Source organism: Schistocerca gregaria, chromosome 6, assembly GCF_023897955.1.
Source record: "Schistocerca gregaria isolate iqSchGreg1 chromosome 6, iqSchGreg1.2, whole genome shotgun sequence".
Lineage (NCBI taxonomy): Eukaryota > Metazoa > Arthropoda > Insecta > Orthoptera > Acrididae > Schistocerca > Schistocerca gregaria.
Genome location: NC_064925.1, coordinates 288494542 through 288517671, shown reverse-complemented (window position 1 = coordinate 288517671; position 23130 = coordinate 288494542). Strand labels below are relative to the sequence as shown.

At 45.3% G+C, this 23130-nt stretch overlaps 1 protein-coding gene across 1 annotated transcript in view; it reads right to left on the bottom strand.

Moving 5' to 3' along the window:
- Positions 1–22907, bottom strand: part of LOC126278855 (uncharacterized) — a 143155-nt gene extending 120248 nt beyond the window's left edge. The window contains exons 1-2 of the mRNA XM_049979131.1: positions 22898–22907; positions 21640–21929 (exon numbers count right to left, since the gene is read on the bottom strand). Coding sequence (XP_049835088.1) covers positions 21640–21929; positions 22898–22907 — 300 coding nt within the window. The remainder of the gene's footprint in view (positions 1–21639; positions 21930–22897) is intronic.
- Positions 22908–23130: the final 223 nt, after the last annotated feature.

Below are 23130 nucleotides of genomic sequence, written 5' to 3'. Positions count from 1 at the left end.
AACAAAAAGGAGAAATGCGTCTTGGAAATATAAAATAAGTTGCAGCAAGAAAAGGTGGTTTTATTTACAAAAAAAGTGTAACATTTCCTGTGTTGAGGTGACTATGGGCACGTTCGGAAAGCCAATAAAAGAAGACCGTCGTTGCGAGCGAACATGTTGACGCGGAGGTTTGCACTGCAGAAAGCGAGGCAAGTTCGCCATATTGTTCGATTAACATTTAGCTATGGCATAGTAATACTACTTTAAGATGTCATTGATTTCAAGAAGAGATATTTTGAGGTTTAGTTTTGATCATGTTGGTGTGAAGCCTAGTGCAACTGAGTTTCATAGCTTTGTTGCTGAAAACGGTATAATTTCTATAGTGTGCACCTGTCGCAATTCATTACTGTAGCTTATGTGAAACTTGCAGTCATCTGACTGAAGAGATCGGAGCCACTACGAAATTTATACGTGCTAAGTTAAATAGAAATGAGGTTCGGATTACGTATGCTGGTGTAGGGATGCCCACGAAAAGAGCATTCGAGCTCGCCTTTTGAAATGCCATTGATATATTAGTTACTTTTTAGGTGAATATGGACGAGTAATTTCTTTTTATGAAGAGCTAAGGGGTAGCCGATTGTCCTTGCCTGTTTTCACGGGAGCTATGCAAGTTACACTGAACAGTCAAGGAAACTGGTACATCTGCCTAAAACTGAGCGAGGTGGCGCAGTGGTTAGACACTGGACTCGCATTCGGGAGGACGACGGTTCAATCCCGCGTCCGTCCATCCTGATTTAGGTTTTCCGTTATTTCATTCAATCGCTCCAGGCAAATGCCGGGATGGTTCCTTCCCTAATCCGATGAGACCGATGGCCTCGCTGTCTGGTCTCCTTCCCCAAAAACCACCCAACAACATCAGCCTAAAATCGTGCAGGGCCTCCGCGAGCTCTCACAAGTGTCGTAACACGGCGTGGCGTGGACTCGACCAATGTCTGAAGTAGTGCTGAAGGGAATTGACACCATGAAACCTACAGGACTGCCCGCATCATGCTTCCCGCACCCGGGTTCCCGGGTTCGATTCCCGGCGGGGTCAGGGATTTTCTCTGCCTCGTGATGGCTGGGTGTTGTGTGTTGTCCTTAGGTTAGTTAGGTTTAAGTAGTTCTATGTTCTAGGGGACTGATGACCATAGATGTTAAGTCCCATAGTGCTCAGAGCCATTTGAACCATTTTTGAACCTACAGGACTGTGTCCATAAATCTTTAAAAGTGCGAGGGGGTGGAAATCTCTTCTGAACAGCATGTTGCAAGGCATCCCAGATACGCTCAATAATGTTCATGTCTGGGGTGTTTGGTGGGCAGCGGAAATGTTTAAACTCAGAAGACTGTTCCTGAAGCTGGTCTGTCGCTATTCTGGACGTGTGAGGTGTCGCACTGTCCTGATGGAATTACCCAAGTCTGTCGCAATGCACAATGGGCATGAACGAATGCAGGTGATCAGACACGATGCTGAAGTACGTGTCACCTGTCTGAGTCGTATATAGAGGTAGCAGGGGACCCCATGTCACTCCAACTGCACACGCCCCACACCATTACAGAGCCTCCACCAGCTTGAACAGTCCCCTGTTGACATGAAGAGTCCATGGATTCATGAGGTTGTCTCCATACCCGTACACGTCCAGCCACTCGATACCATTTGAAATGAGATTCGTTCGACCAGACAAAAAAAATAGCTCTGAGCACTATGGGACTTAACTTCTTTGGTCATCAGTCCCCTGGACTTAGAACTACTTAAACCTAACTAACCTAAGGACATCACACACATCCATGCCAGAGGCAGGATTCGAACCTGCGACCGTGGCAGTCGCGCTGTTCCGGACTGCGCGCCTAGAACCGCTAGACCACCGCGGCCGGCTCGGCCAGGCAACATGTTTCCAGTCAACAACAGCCCAATGTCGGTGTTGACGGGCCCAGGTGAGGCGTAAAGCTTTGTGTCATGCAGTCATCAAGGGTGCACTAGTGGGCCTTCGGCTCCGACAGCCCATATCGATGATGTTTCGTTGAATCTGTTTGCACGTTGACACTTGTTGATGCTCCAGCACTGAAATCTGCAGCAATTTGCGGAAAGGCTGCACTTCTCTCATGTTGATCGGTTCTCTTCAGTCGTCGTTGGTCCCGTTCTTGCAGGATCCTCGGAGATGCTATGTCTCAGCGCTCGTGCGTCGACTGTAACACCACGTTCAAGTTCACTGAAATCTTGATAACCTGCCATTGTAGCAGCAGTAACCGATATAACAACTGCGCCGGACACTTGTTCTATTATATAGGTGTTGCCGACCTCAGCCCCGTATTCTGCCTGTTTACGTATCTCTGTATGTGAGTACGCATGCCTATACCAGTTTCTTTGGCGCCTCGGTGTAAGATTGATTTATTGAAGCTCGTTCTGTTGCTCAGATACATGTCCGTTTACAGTCCTTTAGTTACCTGCGACGGGCAGCGGAGGACGTGAGCAATCTGCAACTTCACTGAGCTTGTACATGTAGAGAGCTTGTATACAGAGATAATGGCCATAGTTGAAGTTGCCCGTGATTGGTTGATTATCTTTGGCAGAAAAAATGGCGCCAAACGTCTCCCGCGCTTCCTATGTTCGCCGTGCTTTTGAGATGAATTGAAGTTCAGAGGACTTTTTTAAACGATTAAAAGGTATTTGAATTATTGAGAGACTTGTTATGCGCTGTGCATGCATGTTCGATTTAGTTGTATATCTTTTTGAGTACGTAATTAGCGTTTGCGATCTTAAATACGAGTTGAAATAATGAAGCGTTTTGTGATGAAGTCGGAAGGCCTACATGTCTGAAGTAAACACGTCAGTAAACGTACAGTATTGTTTTTGACATCTGTAATTCGTTCTGCAGACGTTCGTAAACGATGCCAGGTTGTGGTGCATGTGGTTGTTCCAATAGAGGCGAAGGTGGATTTCGCATGTTAGCATTTCCACACAATGAAGAAAGACGAAAGCAGTGGGCAGTCGCAGTCAACAGGGTTGACATAAATCAAACAGGAGCCTTGTGGAAACCAACCAAGTACTCTAAGCGAAGTAAGTCGTTTTTGCTTTGTACTACATATAAAACAACTTGCAATATGCACAGTTAAATTTGAAAACAGACCTGTAAATTAGCTGTGTGAAAATTATTATAACACATTATTCTTATAAACAAAGGCACTTAACGAATGATTTCGATATATTGTCTTGTGCTTTCGATTCGGTGAGTGTACAGGGATGCGGCGGAGCGCGCGACCGCTACTGTCAACATGCCGCTGACGTATGCGGCGGGCGGCGCAGCGCACATCCCACCTGTGACGACAAACGACATCCCGGAAACGGAACCCAAGACAGTCTCTCAGCTGAAAACTGAATGCTGAGTCATGGCATACCGGAAAATTGGGCCTGCACAAAATACTGGAAACTATGCAGTTCTACACGTACATGATTACCTTGCAATTTAGTGGCATTGCCTGGCAGAGCGTTCATCGAATCACCTTCGAGGTATTTCTCTACCTTTCCCCAACCCCCACAAAAAATTAAAAAATTTAAGTGTCATGTAATATTTTGTGTAATGTAATATCTTGCATAGACACCTTTTGTTAACCTGATAAGTTCCACATCATAACGAAGTGTCGTATTCATGATATATGGACCAAGTATTAATCTAATCTAATCTAATACGACGATCCTGGCGGGTGTCTGTGCTATGTTGACGTTCAGAAGCTCATCTAATGGTGTGAGAATATTCACTTGATCACTGATACCAGCATCATTGCACAACCGGAGCAACACGTCCAACTAGTGTTGCAATTCTCCGAAAGGACCATCCTGCCACTCGGAAGGTCTTAATTTGACCTCTTTCAAACTCGCTCAGTTGGCTATAGGAAGCATGAGTGCGTCTCCGTGGCATGATTGTCTGCTTGCTTCGCACGTTTGCACCGCACTAGCCTTCTGGCTGTGACATTCCCTATTAATAGTAGCTATGCTACTACGCTATCTGTTGGCGGATCGATGTCGCCTTTCCATGTTATTTTTTTCCCGGCAGTGTATATAAGAACATGACTACAGCCGAATTTTTATTTTGTTGATGTATTGTACCGTCTTTTAGGTAGTTTGCAAGAATTGGGGGGTTGCCAGTGAAAGCTGTCTGTTGGCAGTCTTCAACTATATGTTTTATGGTTTGCGTAGCAGCGCTACAAACGCCCTTGGGATAAGCTATTTGCACCATCTGTACCGCAAGTCAGTACATCTGCCACAATTTATTTGTATTCTATTTAGAGCAGCCCAGGTTTTGCGAGGCTTGTAAAATCTACTTGCTTTGATGGCAAGATAAGCCGTATTATGGAAGTTGCACTCTTTCGGAGTGGATGTCTAGAGAGTGGCTGATTCTCTCTTCGTCGGTGATGTTTTGATGGATTTGTAGAAGAGGGTTGCTCTAGACCTTTCTGAGTTTTCTAATGAGTGATTTCTATGGCGGATGAGGATGTGTTATATGGCTTAGTATGGGTAGCCAATACGTTCGGGTCACCTTTATTGTGTCTGTTATGAGGCGCATACTTTGACTGAGATGGACACCGATGTGATTGATCTGAGTATTGTTAAGCCAAAACGATGCACAATATTATGCTACAGAATAGACTAGATCTCTGTAGCGTGGTGCCTGGGGATCCCCATGAAGCGTGACAAGTTTCTGCAAGATGTGATTGCAAATTCCAATTTTGGCAGTTACGTTTGACAGATGGTTCTTGAAGCTTGATGATCTATCCAGGGTCACACCTGAATATTTTGAATGTCGATTGTGGGACATTAGTTTGTTCTCAAAGTAAATACCGAGTTGTCTGTTGGTTAAGTTGTTGCCGAGGTTGACTGTAGAGACTTCTATCTTTGTGACAGTGGGTTGAAATCTCCAGTGCTTAAGGTACTTCTCAATAACTTTCAGGTCCGTACACTCTAGAATTTTACAACTTACTGCAAGGATCCAATCGTCGGCTAATCCAAACACTATGAATCTTGCAGGACTGTCCACAAATCCGTAAGAGTACGACGGAGTGGAGATCCCTTGTGAACAGCACGCTGCTATATGGTCAATAATGTTAATGTCTAGGGAGTCTTCCGGCCGGTGTGGCCGAGTGGTTCTAGGCGCTTCAGTCTAGAACCGAGCGATCAGTACGGTCGCAGGTTCGAATCCTGCCTCGGGCATGGATGTGTGTGATGTCGTTAGGTTTAAGTAGTTCTAAGTTCTAGTGGAGTGACGACCTCAGAAGTTAAGTCCCATAGCGCTCAGACCCATTTGAGCCATCTAGGGAGTCTGGTGGCCAACGACGTGTATAAACTCAGAAGAGTGTTCCTGGAGACACTCTGTAGCAATTGTGAACGTGTGGGGTGTCGCTTTGACTACTAGAATTGCGCAAGTCCGTCGGAATGCACAAGGGACATGAATTGATGCAGGTGATCAGACAGGATGCTTACGTACGTGCCACCTGTCAGAGTCAAATCTAGACGTATCAGGGTTCCCATATCACTCCAATTGCACACGTTCCACATCATTATGGAGCCTCCATTAGCTTGGACAGTCCGCTGCTGACATGCAGGATCCATGGATTCATAAGGTTGATTCCATATCCGTACACATCCATCCGCTCGATATAATTTGAAACGAGACTCGTCCGACCAGGCAATATATTTCCAGTCATCAACAGTCCAATGTCGGTGTTGACAGGCCCAGGCGAGGCGTAAAGCTTTGTGTCGTGCAGTCATCAAGGGTGGACGAGTGGTCCTTGGGCTCCGATAACCCATATCGATGATGTTTCTTTGGATGGTTTCCACTCTGACACTTGTTGATGGACCACCGCTGAAATCTGCAGCAATTTGCGGAAGGGTTGCACTTCTCTCACGTTGAACGATCCTCTTAAGTTGCCGTTGGTCCCGTTCTTGCTGGATATATTTCCGGTTGCACCGCTGTCGGAAATTTGGTAGTTTTACCGAATTCCTGATGTCCACGGTACACTCTTGAAATTGTCGTACAGGAAAATCCCCACTTTTGCTGCCTCGGAGATTCTGTGTCCCATCCCTAGTGTACTGACTATAACACCACGTTCAAATTAGCTTAAATCGTGATAAACTGCCATTGTAGCAGCAGTAACCGATCTAATCACTGCGCCGGACGCTTAATGAAATAATACTCAGCCAACTTCAAAATTAATGCATGTTCATTTACTAAAAATGAAAGTTCATTATTTGTCATTTTAGTTAACAAAGTATAATTGTGAAAAATAATGTCGTCAAGGTGATGTCCATCATTTCGAATGCAGGACTCAAGTCTCTCCTCAAAATCCTCCGTCACACGGACTAAAATCTCTGCAGGGATGGCAGCAATTTCTTGAATGATTGCATTCTTCAACTCGTCCAGATTTCGTGGTTTGTGGTTATAGACACAGTTCTTAAGTTACCCCCCACAGAAAAAAGTCACATACTGACAAGTCGGGAGACATGGGAGGCCAAGGAACATTGCCAAAACGTGAGATAATCCAGCCATGGGACATATAAGTACTGTCTTTGAAGTGTTGCGGTGTGGGATGTTGTCCCATCCTGCTGGAACCAAACGCGTTTTTAAGGGATTCGACGTCATCTTAGTTCTGGTTTCAAGAACGTTTCAACCATACGAACGTAACGAACCGAATTAACTGTAACTGTGGCCACATTCTCTTCAAAAAAATAAGGTCCAATAATGCCAACACAGCCAAGAGCACACCAGACTGTTACTTTTTCTGAGTGAAGAGGACGTTGGTGGACAGGGTATGGATGCTCTGGACCCCAGTAACGTACGTTTTGCTTATTCACGGTCCTGTTTAAATGAAAATGAGCTTCATCGCTCATCAATAAAATTTCATTTTCATTCGATCCCAAAATCACTTGCATTCTGTAAGCGAAGTCTTCTGGTACAGCAAAGTCAGTTTCCTTAAGTTGTTGGTACAAATGGCTCTGAGCACTGTGGGACTTAACTTCTAAGCCCATCAGTCCCCTAGAACTTAGAACTACTTAAATCTAACTAACCTAAGGACATCACACACATCCATGCCCGAGGCAGGATTCGAACCTGCGGCTGTAGCGGTCGCGTGGTTCCAGACTGTAGCGCCTAGAACCGCTCGGCCACCGCGGCCGGCCTTAAGTTGTTGGACAATGAGCATTTTGTAGGTATGGAATTTTAATTCTTTATGCAAAATTCGTTTAACCGATTCACTAGCATGACGTCAAGCTGACCCTCCTGGGCTTCTGACAGCCGCTTGTCTTACCCTTTCAACATTTTCTCGTGTCGTTACTCTGCGTCTCGGGCCAGGATGCTTCTTATCCAGTATGTTTCCAGTTGATCTGAAGTTTTCCTCCCATCTGAGGATTGTGTTACGGCTCGGAACAGCTCCATGTCGACCGACATTAAACCACACATGAAACAATCGCTGCGTAGCATTAATAGACTCACCACTTTTCACGAAACTGTCATAGACAAACACTCGACGTTGCAAGTCGCACTGCTCCATAGTGACGGAGTAAATGAAATGGCGTCTTGTGTGGATCAGAAGCATCCTCACTCGACCACCTCCCACCACTGAGCCCTCAGCACTACGCAGTTCACAACCGTCCATCTCCCGTGTGTCACACTGTATGGGCTGAATGTCAGTGGAGCCAGAACAGATCCCTACGGTACGCCATTGTGCAGGTTCATTTGAGTGCTCGTCTGTTACCCGCCGTCATCTGAAAGTACACTACTGGCCGTTAAAATTGCTACACCAAGAAGAAATGCAGATGATAAACGGGTATTCATTGGACAAATATATTATACTAGAACTGAGATTTTGATTACATTTTTGCGCAATTTGGGTGCATAGATTCTGAGAAATCATTAACCAAGACCAACCACCTCTGGCCGTAATAACGCCCTTGATACGCCTGGGCATTGAGTCAAACAGAGCTTGGATGGCGTGTACGGGTACAGCTGCCTTTGCAGCTTCAACACGATACCACAGTGCATCAAGAATAGTGACTGGCGTATTGTGACGAACCAGTTGCTCGACCACCCATTGACCAGACGTTTTCAATTGGTGAGAGATCTGGAGAATGTGCTAGCCAGGCCAGCAGTTGAACTTTTTCTGTATCCAGAAAGGCCCGTACAGGACCTGCAACAGGCGGTCGTGCATTATCCTACTGAAATGTAGGGTTTCGCAGGGATCGAACGAAGGGTAGAGCCACGGGTCGCAACACATCTGAAATCAAACGTCCACTGGTCAAAGTGTCATTAGTGCGAGCAAGAGGTGACCGAGACGTGTAACCAATTTACCCCATACCATCACGCCGGATGATACGCCAGTATGGCGATGACGAATATACGCTTCCAATGTGCGTTCACCGCTATGTCGCCAAACACGGATGCGACCATCATGATGTTGTAAACAGAACCTGGATTAATCCGAAAAAATGACGTTTTCCTATCCGTGCACCCAGGCTCTTCGTTGAGTACACTATCGCTTGCGCTCCTGTATGTGATGCAGCGTCAAGGGTAACCACAGCCATGGACTCCGGCTGATGTTCCACGCTGCTGCAAACGTCGTCGAAATGTTCGTGCAGATGGCTGTTGTCTTGCAAACGTCCCCATCTGTTGACTCAGGGATCGAGACGTGGCTGCACGATCCGTTACAGCCATGCGGAAAAGATGCCTGTCATCTCGACTGCTAGTGATACGAGGCCGTTGGGATCCAGCACGGCGTTCCGTATTACCCTCCTGAATCGAGTTCCGTCTATCAAAGTAGAGACTGCGTTTATCGACTGTGAACTGCATCCCACAGAAGGAATAAAGTGCCAGCCGTTTGTGCTAGCTTTGACACTTGGTCACCTGTCATACATTCTTTACTACATTCAGCGCATCTACCTGTTTTTGAATATGATCTTCAAACCCTCTGCGCCCAGGTCCCAGTCCATTATGTAAGTACGACCTGGCTGGACAGTACTAATGTCAACGTTGGCTTCAATTGTCTCGTTCAAGCACAATGGCCGGGTTTTCTCTGTGTATATACCGATGGCTCCAAAATTCCGCAAGAAGAGTGCGCTTTTTTCTGCCCTCAGATCCAGGTCCGCAAAACCTTCAGACTGCCTACGAGCACTTCTATTTTTACGGCGAAGACAGTGGCAGTTTTGGAAGCGCTAAAGTTTGTCTCTAGCACTTATTTCCCCAAGATATTGATAGTATCTGACTCGCAAAGCGTTCTTAAAAACATTTAGTACAGTCGATGGAACAAAACAACCAACAGTTATATCTTGGATGTGATATCTGAATATATTCGCAGCACACGCACGGGCCGGAAGATCCATTTGTTGTTGGTACCTTCCCACTCAGGTATCCTCTATAATGATGAAGTTGATGCATTAGCCAAACAAGCGGCAACCTTAGGCACCGTCCTGGATCTGCACCTTCCTTATACAGACTACTTACGTGAAGTCAAGGATCGCGCAAGACAACAATGGTAGGAAATGTGGAACGTTTCTCAACAGACAAAAGGCGGTTATTACGCAGTGCTAGAACCTCGGATTCCTTCACAGCCGTGGTTCATGAGGACATATCTGGAGCGATTCACGATTTCTACCATCATAAGACTCCGCTTCAATCATGCCTCTTTCCCACAACATCTACATCGGATCAATGTTTACAGTTCACCAGCATGTGAGTGTGATCCTGAGTCGGAAGCTGATGTCAACCACATCTTATTCATGTGCCCCAAATTTGACCGTAAACGGTTAGTCTTTCTGAAGACATTGCTGAGTATGGGCTACCATCTTCCTCAATGAGCTTCTTCTCTTTTGTGTACTAAAGACGTTCATCTATATAAAGTGATAGTTAACTTCATCAAGAGTACTGGTCACAATCTGTAGGTTTTTAATGGTGCACGTAAATTATAAATATGTCTTGCTGATGAAGATATTTCAAAATTGGTGTGAACTGTAAGCCAAGGCACTTTTAATTATTTTCCAATTCAATTCATTTCAATTTTTAAAACATTATGTACAAACCTGTAACAGTTAAGCTTTTTATTCTTGTAACTATGCATTTCTGTATGAGTTTATTCAATTATGTGTACATTGTCACTATGTGTTGCCGATGGCTAAATTGAGTACACACTCAAAGGCCAAATAAAAAAATTTAAAAAATAAAAAAAGCCACCGATTCCACATTCTGCTAAAAGTCATTGGATCTCGACCAACGCGAGCAGGAATGTCGCAATACCCTAAACCGCAATCGCGATAGGCTACAATCCGACCTTTATCAAAGTCGGAAACGTGATGGTACGCATTTCTCCTCCTTACACGAGGCATCACAACAACGTTTCACCAGGCAACGCCGGTCAACTGCTGTTAGTGTATAAGAACAAGTGCTGTTTGTGTATAAGTAATCGGTTGGCAACTTTCCTCTTGTCAGCACGTTGTAGGTGTCGCCACCGGCGCCAACCTTGTGTGAATGCTCTGAAAAGCTAATCATTTCCGTATCACAGCATCTTCTTCCTGTCGGCTAAATTTCGCGTCTGTAGCACATCTTCGTGGTGTAGCAATTTTAATGGCCAGTAGTGTATCTGTTAGAAATCGGGCACTGACAAGATTTATGGCAGTTTTGCGTGATATTCAGTCGGGATAGTGTGTTTGACACGTTTGCGAGGAAGGCTGGGGCGAGGGCGTCGCAGGGAAAAGCCAGCGGCAGGGCAGGTCAGCGCAGCGGCGGCAGCTGTCGGCGGATGTTTGGGGCCAGCGCCGGAGGCGGAAGTAACGATTGCCGGCGTGGCGTCTCGTCTCGTCTGGTCTCGGGCCATCCCACCGTCTTGGCCCTCAGCGCGGCCGGCGCAACCTAATCAATGGCAGGAGGGGGTGTGCGCTGCGCCGGCGGCGTTGCCGCTCTTCTCTGCCGCCGACCGGCCACCTCCTCTCGTCTCCTCTGCCCACCGCGCCTCTCCACCACCTCTACCCCCTTTTTTCCCGACCCTCCTTCCCTTTCATTACGACGCACACTGTTTCTACTACACAGCACCTCCAACTCCGTGTCAAGTACTTCTGTCAACTCAATGCTAATCGCTGCTCTTTCAACCGCCCACACACTACAGAGAATCTTTTATATGCACGAATAGAAACGCACAAACATCAGCCATCGCGCTGCTTATTTTTTGGGGATTATGATCGTCCACACAGTGCATGTTTTGACGCCCAGTATTTGCGTTCTTGGTGAACTTTGATTTACGTTCATTCAGCTGTGGTAGAAGGTATACGAGGGGCGTTTGAGAAGTTCATGCAAAATAAAAATTACTTACGTCTCTTAGGCTAAACCATTTTTACTTTTCGACATAGTCTGCCTTTGACTTACACGCGTCGTCCAAAGCTGTCCTAATTTGTTGACCCCTTCCGAATAATAGGAATTGCCCAAGTCTGCAAAATAGCTATTACTTGCTGCAATCACCTCCTAATTTGAATAAAATCTTTGTCCCGCCAGTCATTTCTTCAAATTGGTGAACAAATAGTAGCCCGAGGAAGACAAGTTGGAGAATAGGGAGGATGTGAAACTAGTTGGAATCCTATTTCCATTAATTTTGCGACCACAACTGCTGAGGTGTGTGCTGGCGCATTGTCGTGATGGAAAATGAGTTTTTTGCGGTCCAATCGCAGGCATTTTTCTTGCAGCTCGGTTTTCAAACGGTGCAATAACGATGAATAATATTCACCTGTAATAGTTTTACCCTTTTCCAGATAGTCGATGAGGATTATCCGTTGCAAATCCCTAAAGACAGTCCCCATAACCTTTCTGGCCGAAGGAATGGCCTTCGCCTTTAGTTCAAATGGCTCTGAGCACTATAGGACTTAACATCTGAGGTCATCAGTCCCCTAGAATTTAGAACTACTTAAACCTAACTAACCTAAGAACATCACACACATCCATGCCCGAGGCAGGATTCGAACCTCCGACCGTAGCGGTAGCGCGGTTCCAGACTGAATCGCCTAGAACCGCTCGGCCACACTGGTCGGCCCTTCGCCTTTATTGATGCAGATTCTCCCTTGGTAAGTCATTGATTAGATTGTTGTTTGGTCTCGGGAGTATATTAATGTAGCCATGTTTCGTCCACAGTGACGGAACGACGCTTGAAGTCTTGTGGATTCTTCCTGAACAGCTGCAAACCATCCTTGCAACACTTCACACGATTCCGTTTCTGCCCAAGCGTGAGCAATTGCGGAACCCATCTTGCGGATAGCTCTCTCATGTCCAAATGTTTATGCAAAATAGTATGTACCCGTTCATTCGAGATGCCCACAGCATTAGCAATCTCACACACCTTAACTCTTCTGCCAGCCATCACCATATCATGGATTTTATCAATGGTTTCTGGAGTCGTAACCTGCACAGGGCGTCCAGAATGTTCAGCATCACTTGTGTCCATATGGCCACTCCGAAAATTTTTAAACCACTTATAAATTGTTCTAATCGAAGGTGCAGAATCACCGTAATGTTTATCAAGCTTCTCTTTAATTTCCTGAGGCGTTTTGCCTTTCATAAAGTAATGTTTAATCACCACACAAAATTCTTTTTCGTCCCTTTTTTTGACAATCACTCGACGTACTTAATTTACACGAATGTGAAACACAAAGAAATAGATAAATATAGCTGAAACTTGGTGTGCGTCCTTTCCAAAGATGCTACTAACTAAACATGACCTCGATACGCGCTAGTGGTGCTATCTCTCGGACTTTGCACCGACTTTTCAAACGCCCATCGTATTTGTATACTATAGCAGGAGTGTATAGGGTGCTTGACGCTTAGAGGTCAAACGAAATGGTGGAGGAAAGGAGAATGAAACAGACTGGCGACAATAATAAATACAAGTCCACAAATGTGGTGTCCCCGATACGACTGAGTACGTGAACACCTCACAACAATCCCTGAGTACCCAAAAAGAGACATGCAATTGAGGACAAGCACACTAAAACAGGTTTTACACACGGCGACAGTTCACATAAAGGCAGGCTTCCTCATCAATGCCCGTACACATATAAAATTCCTACATGTGTTTTGAATGCACTGACAGCCATCCACAACACGATCCCGTAATTCAGCAACGCTATCAATAGGACTGGAATACATCAAAGCTTTGAAATATGCCTGCACAAAATAATCCAACTACTACACTCGGCGGACCTGGGAGGCCATCGTATTGACGAACCACGACTGAAACATTTGTTCTAATGCTGTTTACCAGGACTTAGGTATTCGAAACGATGGTAAAATCGCCGCCCGTCGTGATCGAGCGGTTCTAGGCGCTTTAGTTCGGAACCGCGCAGCTGCTACGGTCGCAGGTTCGAATCCTGCCTCGGACATGGATATGTGTGATGTCATTAGGTTAGTTAGGTTTAAGTAGTTCTAAGTCTAGGGGACTGATCACCTCAGATGTTAAGTCACATAGTGCTTAGAACCATTTGAACCAGTTTGATGACACTTTCGAACGAGGGCAGTTTTAATTACTTTGTACTTTACGCCTCACTTGCGGTGTTTCGAAATAAACGTAGCCGTAGACATTGTAATATTTGCATGACTGCACTTGTGCGTATGTCTTATTGCGGACCTATTTTATTAGAATTATTTGCTGGTTAGGTTACCGTTGCTTTATATGAATTTGTAACAGTCGAGCACTCTCTACAGAAATCGCTTGCAATTATAGTTTGGGAAAACCAGTCGAATGGCAGTAGAAGATCAGGCACTGGGACAAGTGAACCACCAATTCCTTTTCTCCGATACTCTGGTCTTATGAAGATTCATATATTATTATGCTAGGGTCTACATAGAAATTCAAACACAACTTTAGCAGAAAAGGAGGAGGACAGAAACGAGACAAGTTGTGGACCTTAGTGCCAAACAAGGCAAACAGCGCCAACCCTTTCTTACTACAAGCTCCGTAACATACAACGCCGTGGCTCCTCGATCTTTGTTATCGGTCTGGTGACATCACGACCCGTCGGTTGCGTGGATACATTTAAACCGTTCAGCTTATTTAAGCCTGTGCCATGTGAGTCTACAGCCTCTGATGACGTCTCCAGGATTAGAAGACGAAATTTTAGGCACAACGTTATGCCTTGGACCGCGGTATACTGCCGGTTGAAGAAAGTTCTCCAAGATTGTGATTGTCTTTCCGCTATAACGAGCTGAAGACGAATAAACTATTTTTTACTCCAGGTAACATGTTCAATTACTGATTTTTAAATTTTTGTTAATGGATGAGTGGCTCAGTGGTAAAGCAGGAAATTACGAATTCTAAGGTCTCAGATTCGAGACCCAGATATCCATACAATATTTATTTATCATCTGTAATATATTGCGCCTCTGACAATGATCGTTAATCTGACGAATGTCGAATTGTCCACTGATTGCGAGGCCACCTTAACGCTTTCGACACAGTGCCCGAGACACGCACAATGGCTACTCCAGTTAAGCAAGTGAGGCTTAAGAGCTGTCGCAAATGTTTTAAACTTTATATCCTTCTATTACTAGCTGGAGAAGTCAGTCCAAAGGCTGGAAAAAGGCAAAGAGTTACAGTCCTCAATAGGAACGTTACTAGCGAAGAACACTGGTGTTCAAACTAACCTTATGTTGATGGCAGCGTTTACAATATTTCATTATATACACTATGTGATCAAAAGTGTCCGTCCACCCCAAAAAACATACGTTTCTCATATTAGGTGCCTTGTGCTGACATGGTGCATGCCACGTTTGAAAGACCAGTGCTGTTCACCGGAAACTAAGGGTTGGGAATTGTCAAACTATTGCTCATAGGAAATGGCTAAGAGAACAGTTCATGGAATCGGTCGCGGAGATGTTAATGCGTTAAGTCTCCGCATTTAACTGAAATGAAATGAAATCAGCGTATCCGAGGAATTTCGGGGGGCCAAGTGCATGTCTTACTTCAGTCGACTCCACATTGGGCGACTTGCGCGCCGGTGATGAGAATTAAATGATTATGAAGACAGCACAACACCCAGTCTCCGAGCGGGGAAAATCTCCAACACGGCCGGAAGTCAAACCCAGGCCCGCTTGCATGGGAGGCGAGCACGTTACCACCCACCTAAGGAGGCGGACATTTATCTGAAAATGAAATGAGAAACAACGGCAAAATATGTCCGGGATGCCCCACTATGAGTTTGGGCCCCATATAATCTTTCGGATTAACACATTTGTGTACTGTATGTAAGATAGATTATACGCTACTACACGTTAAATTTCAGTTTCATGAAATCTACGACTTGGCAACACGAATTAATGCGCACATAAATGTAGATGGAAGTCAGCTTGTAAGGAGGGTAAATACGTTAAAAAAGGCAAAATGCCAAGCATTGCTTTGTAAAGTCAGATATTTGTAAGCGTACAGCCTGCATTTTAAAATTCCTAGATGACAGCTCTACCTGTCGCACGGAAAATTTTATTAGGAAGACAACCGAAGGCTTTGTTATATTGGCAGAACACTCACTATAGATGCAGTCCTGGGAAGGTGTTCTGCCTATTCCAACACAACCAGTACAGTAGAATGTTCAATATATGTAAAGAGATTGGCTACACTACGCTTGTCCGCACTCTTCCTGGAGTACTGTTGTGCGATGTGGGATCCTTACCGGATAGGAATGGCTGGATATGAGCACTACGGGACTTAACATCTAAGGTCATCAGTCCCTTAGAACTTAGAACTACTTAAACCTAACTAACCTAAAGACATCACACAACACCCAGTCATCACGAGGCAGAGAAAATCCCTGACCAGATAGGTTTCAAGAATAAGAAGTCCGAAGAAGGGCAGCTCATTATGTATTGGGGCAAAAGAGGAATTGTGTTATGAATATGATAAGCGAGTTGGAATGGCAGTCATTACAATAGTCATTTCTCATTGTGACGACATCTTTTCACAAAATTCCGCTTTCGAATGAAGAAAAATTTGGTCGACTACTATCCACACAGCGAGGAATGAAAATCGTGATGATATAAAAGAAATCAGAACTCGCTACAAAAAGGTCTGTTTGTTCATTTTTACGCGTACTATTGGAAAGTGAAACAATAGGGAAATAGGCTTAGAGTTAAGATCTACCCATCCTTCTTCGAAATGGCATTAATGTGTACCAGAACTCCCCACATCCTCCTAAGTTCAGGTGAGACTACTGTTTTTATTCTGGTGGCTTGTGACGTCATTCCCATCAAGTCAAGTCCTTTGTGACACTTACAACATGACTAACGAGTCAAATTAAGTTCAATGCAGTTCGAACCAGTGATCGAGGGATAGAATCTTAGTAATCAAAACGTCATCGGTACAAGGTTCGAACCCCGCCACCGCTTACATTTTGAATAAAAATCAACATCAATGGCGGCCGAAGACTTCGGTATAAGGAGTCGCGCCCTCATTTAGCCAACAGCCTTGTCAAATAGGGAGGAGCTGCGAACAGAGGTTCGGGGCACTCTCTTGCTCTTGGGTTGGGAAGCTGATCCTATAGGTGGAAGAATCAGGAATGATCAATAGCATAAGGACGCAGAAGGCAAAGAAAATCCTTACATTAAAGACACGTTACGTATATCCACAGGACATATCACCTGTAACTGAGAAAGTTCCATGATGATCTCTCCATTTTCATAAGATTCCGGACTAACGCCCCCATTTCGATTCAAGGAGGGAACTGCCAAGGGCGAGGTGATCATGAGACAAAGATTGAATACTCAACGAAAGGATAACGTTCTTCGAGTCGGGGCGTGAAATGTCGGATGTTTGACAATGGTAGGAAAGCTAGAAAATCTGAAAAGGGAAATGCTAAACTCAGTCTTTGATATAATGGGGGCCGGTGAAGTGAAATGGAAAGAAGACAAGGGTTTCTGGTTAGACGTATACAGGGCAATATCGACGGCAGCAGAAAATGGTATAAGAGGAGTAGGATTCGTTATGAATAGGAAGGTAGATAGAGTGTGAGTTAATGTGAACAATTCAGTGATAGGGTTATTCTCATGAGAATCGACAGCAAACCATCACCGACGACGATAATTCAGCTACACATGCCCACGATGAAGAGACAGAGAAAGTATATGAGAATATTGAATGGGCAATTCAGTACGTAAACGGAGATGAAAATCTAATAGTCATGGGGAACTGGAATGCGGTTGTAGGGCAAGGAGCAGAAGAAAGGGTTAAGGGAGAATATGGGCTTGGTACTAGGAATGGGAAAGGTAATTGAATTCTGCAATAAAGTTTAGCTAGTAACAGCGAATACTCTGTTCAAGAATGATAAAGAGGAGGGTGTATACTTGTTCAAGAGTAGGGTAAAGTTTAACAGACTACACAGGCAGAATCAATGCGCAAAGAAGTGGGAAATACTAAGGAATGAGAAGATGCGCTTGCAGTTCTCTGAGGCTTTAAATACTACGGTAACGAACAGCTCAGTAGTAAGTAGAAGTTATTGGGGAATGAAATAAATAGAAAGTGCAGGGATGATAAGGTGAAATTGTAGCATGAAAACTACGAAGAAATCGAAAAAGCAACGATTGTCGGAAGGACGGACTAAGATATAGAAAAGTCAAAACAACTGTCGGTGAAATTAAAAGCAAGCCTGGTAAATTTAAGAGTGGAATGGGAATTCCACTGTTAACTGCAGAGCAGAGAGCGAATAGGTGGAAATAGTACACTGAAGGCCTCTATAAGGGAGAAGACCTGTCTGATGACGCTATAGAAGAAGTTACTGGAGTCGATCACTGTTTACGTTGGTGTGTAGAATGTGTGAGACGGGCGATATCGGACTTTCGGAAAAACATCATGCACGCAGTTCCGAAGATTGCAAGAGCCGACAAGTGCGAGAATTATCACACAATCAGCTTAACAGTCCACGTTGTTAATAAGAGCAATACTCAGAAAACGGAAAAGAAAACTGGGGATGTGTTAAGTGACGATCAGTTTGGCTTAAGGAAAGGTTAAGGCACAAGAGAGGCGATTCTGACGATGAGTTTGATAATGGAAGCAAGACTAAGAAAAAATGAAGACACGTTCATAGGATTTGTCGACCTGGAAAAAGCGTTCGACATTGTCAAATGGTGCAAGGTGTTCGAACTTCTGAGAAAAATAGGGGTATGCTATCGGAAGAGACTGGTAATATATACGATATATACAAAGGTCAAGAGGAAACAATAAGAGTGGAAGACCTCGAGCGAATTGCACAGATTAAAAATGGTGTCAGACAGGGGTGTAGTTTTTCACCCGTACCGTTCAATCTGTACATCCAAGAAGCAATGATGGTAATAAAGGAGAGGTTCAGGAGTGGAATTAAAATTCAAGATGAACGGACAGCAATGATGCGATTCGCTGATGACATTGCTATCCCCCAGTAAATGTGGAGACGAATTACATGATCTGCTGAATGGAATGAACAATTTAAGTGAGAACAGAATGTGTACTGAGAGCATATCTAAGAAAGACGAAAGTAATGAGATGTAGCAGAAATGAAAACAGCGTGAAACTTGAACAACAGGATTGGTGATCCCGAAGTAGATTAAGTTAAAGGAAGGAATTCTACTACCGAGACAGCAAAGTAGCCCATGACGGATCTGGTGGAGCAAGAACTTAAAAAGCTGACTAGCGCTGGCAAAAAGGGCATTCCTGGCCAAGTGAATTCTGCTAGCATGAAACATAGGCTTTCATTAGGGGAAGAAATTTCTGAGAATGTATGTTTGGACAGCTTTGTGTGGTAGTGAAACATGGACAGTGGGAAAACCGGAACAGAGGAGAATCGAATCGTTTGAGATGTGGTGCTACTGAAGAATGTTGAAAAAAAAGGCGACTGATGAGGTAAGGAATGAGACTCGTCGAGGAAAGGAATACATGGAAACACTGACAAGAAGAAGGGACAGGATGATCGGACATTTGTTAAGAAATCATGGAGTAATTTCCGGCCGCGCGGGGTAGCCCCGCGGTCTAGGGCGTCGTGTCACGATCCGCGTGGTTCCCTCCGTCGGAGGTTCGAGTCCTCCCTCGGGCATGGGTGTGTGTCTTGTCATTAGCGTAAGTTAGTTTAAGTTAGATTAAGTTGGGCGTAAGCAGTTTGGTCCCATAAGTCCTTACCATAATTTTCCAATACCTTCCATGGTATTAGAGGGTGCTGTAGAAGGTAAAAACGGTAGAGGAAGACAAAGGTTGGAGTAAATGTGGACGTGGTTTGCAGGTGCTGCTCTGAGATGAACAGGTTGGCACAGGAGAGGAATTCGTTGGCCGCATCGAAAAGAGTCAGAAGACTGGTGACTCGAAAAAAAAAAAAGAAAAAAAAGGGAGTTATGCTGACAGCCAGTAAGAGAGATTATTCAGCACGTCTACACGACATTCGGAGTCCGTACCAAACTAAGTCGTGTTCAATATACTTTCATTGAGCCGAGTTGAAAGGGGGCTGACAGGGCTAAAAACGTACAAAATCATGGAAAAATGTCAAAATAAAAATGAAAACTGAAGTTTAGTGTGATGTGCATAAAATGATTGCGTTTCGTCATATGATTACGAATCTGGAACTGGAGATTTTTTTCTAGGCGAAGTATTACGCGAGTTAACTGTATATTTATCAATGTTTTAATTAAAATCAATTAAAACACAATTTATTAAACCAAACTAGTTACCATATTCAAGATATTTTTGATCTCGTAGTCAGATCGGAATATACTATCACAACTCCGTCAAAATGTTTTTCTAAAACAGTGTCAGAACTAAGATGAACAGTGCTCTCATATCAGGCCTTGCAAAATGAAGGCCGTCACCCAGCCTATTAGTCCCTACGAATATGGAGTTGCTCCGACTTCCAATACATGCTAAGAAATGTGGATATCAATTCTGAAAGATAAACCAAATACGAAAGCTTGAAGACGAACATGGAATGGTTCTCACTTCCAATACATGCTAATAAAGCTAGATATAATTTCTGAAAGATAAACCAAATGCGAAACCTCGGATCAAACTGATAAAGTAGATACAAGTAAGAGGGGGTTCCTCCGCACGGTTGGCCGTGCGGTCTAACGCACGGCTTTCCGGGCGGAAAGGTTCAAAAAGGTTCAAATGGCTCTGAGCACTATGGGACTTAACATCTATGGTCATCAGTCCCCTAGAGCTTAGAACTACTTAAACCTAACTAACCTAAGGACATCACACAAGACCCAGCCATCACGAGGCAGAGAAGGTACCTGACCCCGCCGGGAATCGAACCCGGGAACCCGGGCGTGGGAAGCGAGAACGCTACCGCACGACCACGAGCTGCAGACCGCGCGGAAAGGAGCGCCTGGTCCCCACCACGAATCCGCCCGGCAGATTTTTGTCGAGGTCCGGTGAACCGGCCAGTCTGTGGATGGTTTTTAGGCGGTTTTCCATCTGCCTCGGCGGATGTGGGCTGGTTCCCCTTACTCCACCTCAGTTCCACTATGTCGGCGATTGCTGCGCAAACAAGTTCTCCACGTACGCGTATACCACCGTTACTCTACCACGCAAACATAGGGTTTACACTCGTCTAGTGTGAGGCGTTCCCTGGGGGGGTCGAAAGGGAGCCGAACCGCACAATAACCTTGGGTTCGGTGTGGGGCGGCGGAGGGGTGAAGGGGACTGCGGTAGTCGTCTTGAGGTTGTGGACCATTGCGGCTGCAGCGGGGACGGAGCCTCTCCGTCATTTCCAGGTCCCCGTTTAACATACAATACAATACAAGAGGGGGTTGAGTTGTTTTGGGGCCTGCCGCGGTGACCGAGCGGCTCTATGCTCTTCAGCCCGGAACCGCGCGACTGGTACGATCGCAGGTTCGAATCCTGTCTCGGGCATGGATGTGTATGATGTCCTTAGGTTAGTTAGGTTTAATTAGATGTAAGTTCTATGGGACTGATGGCCTAAGTCCCATAGTTCTCAGAGCCATTTGAGATGTTTTGGGCAAGGAGACGAAACAGCGAAGTCATCGGTCTCATCGGATTAGGGAAGGAAGTCGGCCATGCCCTTTTCAAAGGAACCATCGTGGCATTTGCCTGAAGCGATTTAGGGAAATCACGCAAAACCCAAATCAACATGGCCGGACGCGGTATTGAACCGTCGTCCTCCCGAATGCGGGTCCAGTGTGCTAACCACTGCGCCACCTCGCTCGATACAAGAAGATATTTATGTTGAAAGGGAGGGATAATTTCATGCAATTTTGTATAGTGATCGAAGGTGCTGTTATGTACTATCAAAACCAACTTTTATTACGTAAAGTTTTAGGTTGCAGTTTTTTGTGAAGGTGTTTTATCCGAAACTGTTGATTAGAAATAGTTTTATGAGAGAGCAATGAATTCAGTAGAATTATATCGCAAAGTAGTTCTGTGCACCTTCTACCAAATACTTGGGTTTCAATTGTGGAGTAATCGTGTAGCTGTTCAGTGAATGCACGATCCTTAAATTAGTTGCAGCATTGGTGTGTCGATGCTGCTTTAAGTTGGTACGCGTACGCGCAGGCAGTTTCATCGTGTGACAATGAGAAGGTGCGTACGTCGACGCGGGCGCCACGGCCGATTGCGAATGAGCGCACGGCAGCCGGCGCGTACGGTCGGCCGCGTAGCGTACGGCGCGTCAGCTGACGCAACGGCGGCCGACTGCGCCGGCAGCTCTCCGTAGCCGCACCGCGCCGCGCCGCGCCGAGGGGCGGCAGCGCCGCCGCGATCGATGCCCCCTCCGGCGCCCCCTCCAGCGCGCGGCGCCCTCCCCGCGCCCCTCCCTTTTCGCTGTCGCCGTGACGTCACGGCGGCTGACGTCACGCGCGCCTGTGTGGGTGGCGCGGCGCCGCGGCGGAGGCGGCAGGCTCGGCGCCCCCGCCAGTGGAAATAACTCGCGCCGCCTGGGACGTAGCGCCACGTATCCGTTACGCCGCGAGCGAAATCTTATGTTTCCGCCGTGAAAGGGAAAACTGATAGCGAGCCAGGTGACAAATTAGACCCTTTCTGGTTTTGTTACAGCGTATAGCACTTCCACTGCGCCAACAAAGGCGGACAAAAGTGCACTCGTGGGCTGACCATTGTTAGGGCAGGCACTGCTCTCCAGAAGGCTCGTTTTCGAAGTCGTTACAGATTCTTTTTGTAGTCGCCATAGGCGCTTTCCATTTGCGAACAGTTAACGAACTTCTGTCATAATGTCAGTAGCCTTCAAGCTGACTGTATTCGGCGACAGTAATACGGAATGATGGTAACTTCAAGCTGTGCACAACGCGTGTCGTGTTGGAGGTGGTATGACATTGCCTTCCTCCTGTCTATGAACCGACTTACCAAGTCTAGGGCGCCCTACAAGTGAATCGGTGCAACCTGCCGTTGTGAGGCGGCCTTACCGCTGCCACTACCAACACCACTTGAAGAGTATTGGCATATCTTTTTTTTTTCACAAACGACAGAATTACAGCCCTTCAGTTGAAAAAGTTCCAAACTGGCTTAATAAAAAAATGCAGATATTCGGTTGATTGCTTCATTGCGATTTGACACACAACGGCCGCACGTTCACTACTTACCATATTGCGTGCTCACAACTGACTAATGGAAACCACGTGCGTTGTTTGCAGTTGTTAGTCAAGCAGCCACCGTAGTTACTGTCCTGATGTCGCTTATACGCCAGGAATACAATGAGTCTCGGGACTTCTTATATGGTGCGCTGTGAGTCACTTAGTTCGCCGCTTCCACAAAAACTTTTCTGAAAATACTACAATTAAGGTAAAGATAAATTGAACAGCGTTCACCTGAAAATGGATGGTGCTACTAGACAGCTGATCGAGATGTTGGTTTCAAGATCTCTTTTGTGCTGTCTTATATTTTGTCTTACCATCGTCCATCACTGAGCTGATTATTCTTTTGTACTCAAACACACAAAATTACGTATTCGTCTCCTTCTTTTCGTATTGGCTATCTCCGAAATCCACTATTTGAACAGCACTTTTATTTTCCCTTGTGCATGGGCCTTAACTTCACCCCAGTATTCTCGTATTCGTTTCCTGTGCTGTTCCTTATTAGCCTCAATCCACGTTTTGCCAGTTATTAGTTTTAGCTTTTCTCGTA